At 43.7% G+C, this 9324-nt stretch overlaps 1 protein-coding gene across 1 annotated transcript; it reads right to left on the bottom strand.

Annotated features, from left to right (window-relative positions):
* Positions 1-694: 694 nt before the first annotated feature.
* PSMB1 (proteasome 20S subunit beta 1) lies at positions 695-7595 on the bottom strand. The gene is made up of 6 exons (XM_079297748.1): positions 7364-7595; positions 6031-6138; positions 4517-4598; positions 3938-4067; positions 2313-2419; positions 695-975 (listed from the first exon to the last, which is right to left on the bottom strand). Exons 1-6 carry the CDS (start codon positions 7465-7467, stop codon positions 790-792), a joined length of 717 nt encoding a protein of 238 aa, XP_079153874.1. The 5' UTR covers positions 7468-7595; the 3' UTR covers positions 695-789.
* Between the last annotated feature and the right edge of the window lie 1729 nt (positions 7596-9324).

Below are 9324 nucleotides of genomic sequence, written 5' to 3'. Positions count from 1 at the left end.
GATGATGCAGCTGTTTTTCTAAAGATCCTAATATTGAAGCCAATTTCCAGGAGAATGATACAGCACACCAAAAAATTGCACTTGCAATTTCCCAAGAATCAAAATCAGCAGTAGGGCTAACAAAGGACCCAGGCACTCAGGAATCTCCATTCTATTTTCCATCAGTAGCCCCAAGAGGACAACACTTCAAATTCTGGGCATTAACCAAACAGAAACACTCAGAGGTAAGCCCAGATGCAGAGTCCAGGACTAAATTCTGAAAGATTCCATTTCACATTCTTCCCTCTGACACAGTAATACTGATTTCAGATGACTCATACAGTCTTTTCAAATAAGTACACGAAGTCAAATGTCAGAACAGCACGTCAGAAAAATAAAGACAGGAAAAGCAACCTATGAAGTGCAGAGAAGGCAGCATGAACAGAGCAAATGCTTTTCACCTGCTAAACCAAGGCTGAACGGAAAGAATTATCAGAATAGTCTGTGAACCTAAATTTTAATACTCCCCCATATTGCACCATAAGGGATTGTGAGAAGGGGATTAAACTTGCATTAGAATTAGACTAATCAACAGATTAAGATGAGATGAAGGAAACTTGCTTGCAACTTTTAGCTGTTTCTTTACCATGAAGTGCTCTGGCTTCTAAAAAACACAACTTCTAACAAAGACAGAAAATACTCAGTATCACAGTAGTTTAACTTCTTGGAAAAAAATTTAATAAGACAAATGTCTTCATAATAGGTAAATTGTACATCACAGAGAGATAACTCGCTTACACATTAACTGAATTAGTCTTTTCGTAACTGGACAGTTTGCTCTTTAATTCCTTCTTTTGTAACAATGCAAATCTTCAGTGCATCCCCAGTGTACACATCTCTCTCAGCAGCAGAAATGAAGACATCCTTAACCAGCTGCAAAGCCTTTTCCAGGGTCAGAGGTACATGTTCCACATTTTGCATGTTCTTGAAACCAATCTAAGGAAAGATGAAAATGCATTTTATACATGGAAACTGTTTCAGTCTCTGCACTAGAATGAACAGATTTAGATTAATTAAAAAGAAGAAATGGCTTGTCTATTTTAAAACGCCAAAACTGAAAAAGTATTTTTCCAGTTAATAGTTGAGAGCTTTGCCAATACTGATACTCTTAGAAAATCAACTAGAAGCAGGTCCAATAAACAGCCAGCATAGCTTCTCCTGCTCATTCAGCAGGTACAAGATCACAATGAACATTTGGATCTAATCTAATTCTTCACAAACTTCTCACAAAGTTGGCAGTACCAGAACTGCACATGAGCCTTTTTTCCTCTGGTCACTTGTAGTAAGGAACATTTCTTAAAATCAGATATTCCCTAAGATACCTAGACTTCAAAACTAAGTTTATATTGGAGCACATCTGGTCCTACTAAATAGTGTAAGTTAGCTCATAAATGAAAGTGTCAACTTAATCATCAGAACAGGTAAAGGACAAGAGTCCCATGTTTTGCCTGAAACCCACAAGCAATAAAAAATTACTTACGACAACTTGATATTTGCAGAACGTATTTCCCTCAGTTAATAAATTTAAAATTTAAAAAAAAAGGGAAGTATTCTATTCCTTTCTCATCTGGTAAGAGTCAAGAATGCTTACTACTTTTCTAAGCACAAAAGTTGTGTTGACATCAGGTTCAATTGACTAAATACCAACACCAATGTCAAAAAAATAAAATTAGTAAAACATGCTTTGGTATTTCTCCCATTCAATCATTAACAGCTTTAACTAAATACAAAAATATCCCTCAAGTATTTCAGGCAAATTTAGCTGAGTAAGTTTTCAGTACTTTTATGTAAAAACACTCTTACAGAAAAATGGTATCTGAGGTGTACAAAACTGGACTTAAAAAGTCTATGTTAAAGGATAAAATGTATGTATTAATTCTATCTTCCTTATTTCATACTAAGTAACAGGCATATTTATGTTATCAGCCAAGAAAAGACTCCCAAAACCCAGAAGAAAACCCGTCCAAACAACTTCTAGGATAAATATAACTCCTCAATTAAAATATTTCTGTCTTTTAAACAGACACTCCACTATTAATAACGTATTAAAAACCTGAACAGATCCCAAAACAAAGTTTTGATTTCTCCTGAGAAAGTAAAGCCATATAATTTATAAATGTATGGATTACCAGATCCTATCTGGATAATAGATTTAAAACTTCTCTCAAAAGTAATATTCTCTGGAAGTAAAGCTACAGTAATCTGAATGTCACAAATGTTTACTGAGATAAGGAAAAAACCAAACCAAAACAAAAGCCAACAAGCTATTTTACCTGGTTATCCAGCAAAGGCTGCAACATGGCACTGGCTGATCCACCTGCTTTGAAAGAATCTCTCTCATAGGAGCCCACTGGATCAAAGCTATAAACTGCTCCCTTCCCTAAAAAAAAAAAATTAGTATGTAGTCACAATTCAGAAAGATGCTCAATACTGACAAGCATTTTCAACAAAGCAGTGCCTGGAACACTGCAGACCCCAGTAAATCTTTACCAAACAACACTGAGTATGTTCAGATGATGCTTTTTACAGAAGACTCGCTATGGCTGTGGCCTGGTACAATATGCAAGGTCATTTTATTTAAGCCACAACCATGCTTCAACAGATGTTTCCTACAGTACTTACCACAGAAAAAGTGCTGATGCAGAATAATCAAAGCAGAAAAATGTGCTTTAGTGCAGCACCAAGAGCCCCAGGGGTTCCAAGGCTAACACAAACAAGCAGCTCAGACATGGTTTCTGAATGATACATTTCTTGAATTACTTCCAGAAAGCATGCTCGGATGCCTCTGCATCACTCCCAGAACCAGGGATGATGCTCTGGTCTCTTGCACACTTCCCTCTGCAGCCAAACCAGGTGGTGCAAAGTTTGCTGACTTGCACCAACACCAGAGACACAGATACACTGTAGCTCTGAAGCACCCGGGTGTTTTTCAGTCAGAATGCAGCAGCTGGCCAAGCTCAGCCCTTCTGTTCAGACAGGAAGCACCCAACTCAATTACCTGGCCAGTGTCCTTGGCAGCAGAGCACAGGAGCTGAACAGTCCTGAGAAAGCCAGCCAAATCAAAAATCGATGTAGCTGGACCCAAATTTAGTCCATGCAAGCAAACCTCTGATTCCTATCAGCTGCTACAGCACCCTTATAATCTGAGATTTACCATTATGCAGAGCAGACTAATCCCCTGCCAGATCCCACCAATCATAGACAAGTCTTTGCAAGACTGGGAAAACAGTATAACTAAATGGTAAAAACAAACTGCAGGGAATGGCTAAAATTATCCAAACAAGACCACCCCTGAGCTCTTTCTCAAAGCCAGAGAACACAGTACTTCAGCAACTCAACCAAATTACTGGACAGGAGCCCAGTTAAGCTCTGGAAGGGCTGTACATTAAACTACAGCTTCTATGTAGAAGTAATGATTTTCATTAGAGGTTAGTTAACATTTAGAAATAACTTTGTAGAAACCTGTCTCTCTAGTACGTCTTCATATTATGTAGTCTTTACCACACTCAGAGGTCTGAGTGAAACATATACAATTTTACTGGTGACATCTACTTCAAAGATGCAATTAAAAAATCCAGCAAAACAGTTGTAAAATTTTCCAGTCTGAAGTACGAGTTACTGCAGAGATTTTATTTGTAATCAAATAATTATAACATAGCTTTTAGACTTTCAGGCCTTCAGAAATGAAAAATCAAGTGAATAACAAAAAACTAGGAAACAAGCCAGATACATAATATGTATCTGATCTGTGTAAGTACCATAATGCCTAAAGGCAGGTGTTAGGAATAGGAACACAAACGTTTTTATTCAATCAGTACACCAGAGATGTAAAGGGATAGATGTCCACCCTGCAGAAATGTAGGCTCTTTTTTTTTTCTTTTTCTATTTAAAGTCTTACCTTCTTCATCAAGTCCACCAATTATATTGTAAACGTAGTAGGGAAAGAAACGTCGAGAGTACAGGATTGTGGACAGCATTGCTGCAATAGCCCCTGTAGTCATGGTCTTGTTGTTGGAATGCTTGTACATCTGCCAGTGGTAGAGCACATCAAGAAAAAAGTCAAACATTAAAGTTGACAATTCAATCAGAATTACCTTTTCTGCAATTTTGCACTACAGAAGAATCTGACACTAAGCAAAATTATTAACCAGCACAACTAGTGAAAACACGCTGGTCTAAAATGTAAAGCATCTTTACAAGCCAAAGATTAAAGATTATCTTCAAATTTTTGTAATTAACAGGTGTTGCCTCATTTACAGTATCTTCTCCACCTCCTCCAGTCCATAATTTGTGGTGTCACACTGAGAAAGAACACAACACTAATTCTCCCTGTCATATCTTTTACTAGCAAAACAGTTCTGATACAAACACTTCAAAAAAAAACCAGTAGAAGTTGTATCTAAAACATATCATATTACTGGTCTAAAGTATAACATTAAGAATCTAAGTTTCTAAATACAGTAAGATATGTAGTTACCTTTAATCTGGCTTCAATAATTTTAGTAAGGGTAAGGCAGTCCCCATGGAAACCAGTGCATCCAATGACTGTTTGTTCTGTTCTGGAAAATGTAAAATTTTGTTGCAATTTTAGACTTAGCATGAGCTACAGCAATTTCTTACACAGTAGGTTATTATAAAAGTATTTTCAGTTTTTCTAGTGCTGTCAAAAACAGTTGTCTAAAATGTAGTAACAGATCTATGGTGTACAAAAGGCACCTGAAATCTGCATCTTGAAGAGGACTCATTAAACACAGGACCACGCAGATGTCTTTATTCAACCCACTTCCTTCTTGGGCTGTCAGTAAGACTGACAAAAAGAAATTCTCCATTTCTTCATGAACCCCTGACTCCAGTTGCAGCAATTTAGTCTTGCTAGAAGATCTGTTGTTTTACACTGAGGAGCCATAGATCCTATTGCTCAGCCCAAGTTTTACTCCATCAGACCAGGGGGCTGCATTAAACTTGTACAATGGTGATGTGACATTTACGGTTTTGGTGGCTTCTGTGCCAGCACAAACAGAAGTTATCTGGCTGCAGATGCACTACAGATACTTTGCTCTGCTCAGTTTTGAAATGTTTTATGAACCCTAACCACAGCAACACACACTTGAAATTTTAATTCTAGGAAACAGAGAAGAGAGTCTAGAAACATTAACACACAGACACCAGCCCAAAGCAGTAATTCAGAAAACACCTTAGAATAAAATCTTCTCTCAGCCTGTCAGTGGAATTACACAAAGTCACCATGTGCAGTATGTATACTGTATCAGACTAATCTCCATCTGGACAGTATCAGACAGTCTGACACATAGCAGTAACAAGTCAGCCAGAAGAAACCCATGTTATTTTGATTTCATGTCATCAATTTAGAAAAAGAAATAGTAAGCTAGAAGAAAAAAAAAATTTCCTTAGTTGATGACCACCTACAAGGCAAGCACCTGCTGAAGTAAAATGAACATAAATGATGTGTAGCTGTAAACTAAGGAGATGCTACCCAAGTGAGTCAAACTAAGCATAAAATAAGCATAGAAAGTTCAATTATGGAACTACTGATAGGTTTACCTCACCTAAAACAAACACCTCTCTAAAGTGTCAGGTAATTAACTAGAGATATAGTACAACTGGCAGCAGTGGGCATACTTGTGTACCATCACTAGAACTCCTCAAGAAGCAGAATGAGTTATCATAGCATTGTTTTTCTACAGTTAAGTGCAAAATTCTTCTGATTATCTGGCAAAAAAACCCCTACATTAAGTGTTGTATCATGCTAAAAATGTTCTGTAGTCACTTAACTTTATGAAATAAGAAATCTGGCTATATTTACAACATCACATCAGACCCTCCATTACAGAAAAGGTCACCAGGACTCCAAAATCTATTTCACTGCTGTGCCTGTTCTTCCAAGAATTCCGTTTAAAGCAGGAGGCAGGTGACATGGTCAGCAATAAGAATATTTTTCATCTTTTTCAATCCCAGGAGATCTGGACTTACAGCTTGTAGCACTTTGGACTGTCCCGGGAGTGAATTGAATAGCCTTCGCTCAGTCGCGTGTCGGAGGCAACGATACAGAAGTCTTCTCCAGCAATCGCCAGCACAGTCCTTAAAAAGAGTAAAAATAGTATTGCTAAGTCATGACCCTCAGCACAATTATCTTCTTAGGCAACATAGAAACTAGCTAAATAGTAAGTCAACACCACACTCACATTTTGTCAAGTATCTTATATTCCTTGTTATGTTTACAACTATGTACATTCCTATTCAACACTGAAGGAAGAAGACACTAGACAGACTAAGAAAATGTATGCATGTAGCCCTCTCTACTCTGATTTAAACTGCATGGAACTTTGGTAAAACAGAGACTCCACACCAGGCAAGAACCAGACTCAATGGATGAGATACTTTATATGCCTGATAATGACTCATCCTCCTAAACCAAGCAAAGTACTGAACAACAGTATCACTACACTTAAATAAACATAACTTTTAAAATCTGGTGTTATTAGTTCTTAACAACTACTTCTGTGATCATCACAGGTCTACTACCACTAAGTGACAAAGACATTCCCTTTAAAAAGCAGTAGTCATCACAAAAAAAAACCTACTTGGCCAGATCATGTCACCAACTCAAGTGTGTAAAACATCACCTGCCTTTAACAGTTACAGCAAGACGGCATTCAACCCAGTAACACGTTTATTAGCAGCACGGTGGCGAGCAATGGCCATAAACTAAAACACAAGAAGTTCCAACTCAACACAAGGAAGAACGTCTTCACGCTGAGGGTGGCAGAGCACTGGAACAAGCTGCCCAGGCAGCTCAGGCCCTCTCTGAAGACACTCGAAACCCACCCGGATGCTTTGGTGTCACCTGCTCGAGGTGATCCTGCCTTGGCAGGGGGTTGGACTGGATCATCTCCAGAGCTCCCGGCCAGCCCTAACAACTCTGTGACTCTTTAACAGGACCATTATCTGGGTTTCCTATGCCACTACAAAGAAACAACCCTTGGGGACTGTTTCTATTTCCCTCTGGGGAACAAGAGATACTTTAAGATCAGCTGAAGTTGAGGGAGCCTGGGTGTTCAGAAAGCCACACGGACAGCCAAGAACACCCTGAAAGGCTGCAAGGCCTCAAGGCAAGCCCGAGCCCAGCTCGTCCTTGCGCTGCGGCTCTCTCCCTACAAACAGGAGACCGTGAGGGAACATCAACCCGCACTGAGCACCGAGGAGAGGCAGGAGCAAGGCGAGGCAGCCCCACCCCGGCGCCGCTCTGCTCTGGGCCCCGTGCCCCGGTTCCCCCTCCCGCCCGCCGCCTGCCCGGGCCCCTCACCCTCCGTTGAAGGTGTACGGCGAGAAGCGGTAGCGCTGCACGGGCGCCTCCAGCCCGCAGCCCGCCTCGGGCCGGCAGGGCCCGTATCCCGCGGTGGACAGCATCGCGGCCGCCCAGCGCTGCTGTCTCACGGCGAAATGGCGGCACCGGCAGCGGAAGCCGAGCCGCTCTGGGAGGGCAGCGCCGCCTCCTCTCGCCTGCTCTGCCGGGCGGCAGCGCCGCAGCCTGGCAGGAGGGCGGCGGGGCTGCTGTGAAGCGGAGCCGCCCGTGAGTGCCTGGGCCCCCGGGCAGCGCCGGCTCCTGTCCAAGCGCTGCCCTGTCAGCTCGTGGAAACAGGCTGATCGGTAGCTGTGCTGAGGCCATCGCACACCCCTCGTTGCGTAGCAGGGTGGCTCTGCTCTGTGGGAGAGAGTGCCTTTGGAACCGCTGCGAAGAACAAGAGTCGGGAATAATAGAGTCGTCGGGTGGTTGGAGTTGGAAGGATCTTAAAGATCATCTAGTCCTGTTACGGGCAGGGACACTTTCACTAGACCAAGTTTTGCTCAGAGCTCCATCCTGCTTGGCACTGAACACTCCCAGGGATGGGGCATCCACAACTTCCCTGAGCAATCTGTGCCAGTATTGCACCACCCTCATAGCAAAGAACTTCCTCCTAATATCTAATCTAAACCGTCTCAGTTTTAGGCCGTTCCCCTTTATCCTGTCACTACATGCTCTTGTGAAAAGTCCCTCTCCACCTTTGTAGTAGGTCACCCTGAAGCCTGCTCTTATCCACACTGAATAATAAAAATTATCTCAGCCTTTCCTCGTACAAGAGATGTTTCATCCCTCTAAGCATCTTGGTGGGCCTCCTCTGGACCTGCTCTAACAGGTCCAGGTCTTTCTTGAGCTGGACACAGACAGGATCTCACCAGGTCCTCGAGGTGGGCTGTGGGGTGTGGTGTCAGGCACCGTGGCACAACTGGAACCAGGTAGGAAGGGCTGGGACAGAAGCTCGGAGAGGTACTAGGGGAGAGGGACAGGGCAGGGACAGTGATATGCAGGGGACACATGTGGTGCTCCTGAGGAGTGTGCTGCCCTGCTTGGGAAGCACAGCCGTGGTTTCCATGGGCACCGTGCACACAGCAGCGAGAGCCACAGATGGCAGCACAGCAGTGCGGAACTCTGTACAGCTCCAAGGTGGGGAACCACAGCCCCTGTGAGGGCCTGGTGCACACACAGGGACCCCACACATTCACAGGATCTGGAAGGGACCACAGTGGGGCATCTGGTCCATCCTCCCTGCTCGAGCAGGGTCATCCCAGAGCACCTGGCACAGGACTGTGTCCTGATGGTTCTTGAACATCTCCAGTGAGGGAGACTCCACAGCCTCTCAGGACAATCTGCTCCAGTGCTCAGTCACCTGCACAGCGAAGAAGTTCTTCCTCATTTCTGGTGGAATTTCCTGTGCATCAGTATCTGCCCATTGCCTCTTGTCCCATCGCTTGGCACCACCGAGAAGAGCCCATCTGAATCCTCTTCACACCCACCCTTTAGATATCTATTCACATTGGTGGTGTCCCCTCTCACTCGTCTCTTCTCAAGCTGAACAGGCCCAGGTCCCTCAGCCTCTCCTCAGAGGTGGATGCTCCAATCAATCCCTTCATCATCTCTGTAGTCCTCTGCTGCATCTGCTCCAGGAGCTCCACGTCTCTGCTGTCCTGAGGAGCCCAGAACAGGACACAGCACTCCAGATGTGCCTCGCCAGGAGCACGGGCCTCCCTGGCCACAGGGGCCCTGCTGGCTCAGGACAGCCTGTTGTGCATGAGGAGCCAGGACGGTGTCCCAGAGCCGCTGCCCAGCGGGTGTCCCCAGCCCGCGCGGTGCCTCTGGTCACGCCTCGCCAGTGCCGGACCTGCCCTCGCCCTTGCTCGGGTCCCCACGGCTCCTCCCCGCGCGGCCCTGTCCCGTCCCGCGGGCGG

The sequence above is a fragment of the Erithacus rubecula genome, assembly GCF_903797595.1.
Source record: "Erithacus rubecula genome assembly, chromosome: 2".
Taxonomy (NCBI): Eukaryota; Metazoa; Chordata; class Aves; order Passeriformes; family Muscicapidae; genus Erithacus; species Erithacus rubecula.
The sequence above is the reverse complement of the archived record's forward strand: the minus strand, read 5'-3'. Positions and strand labels throughout refer to the sequence as shown.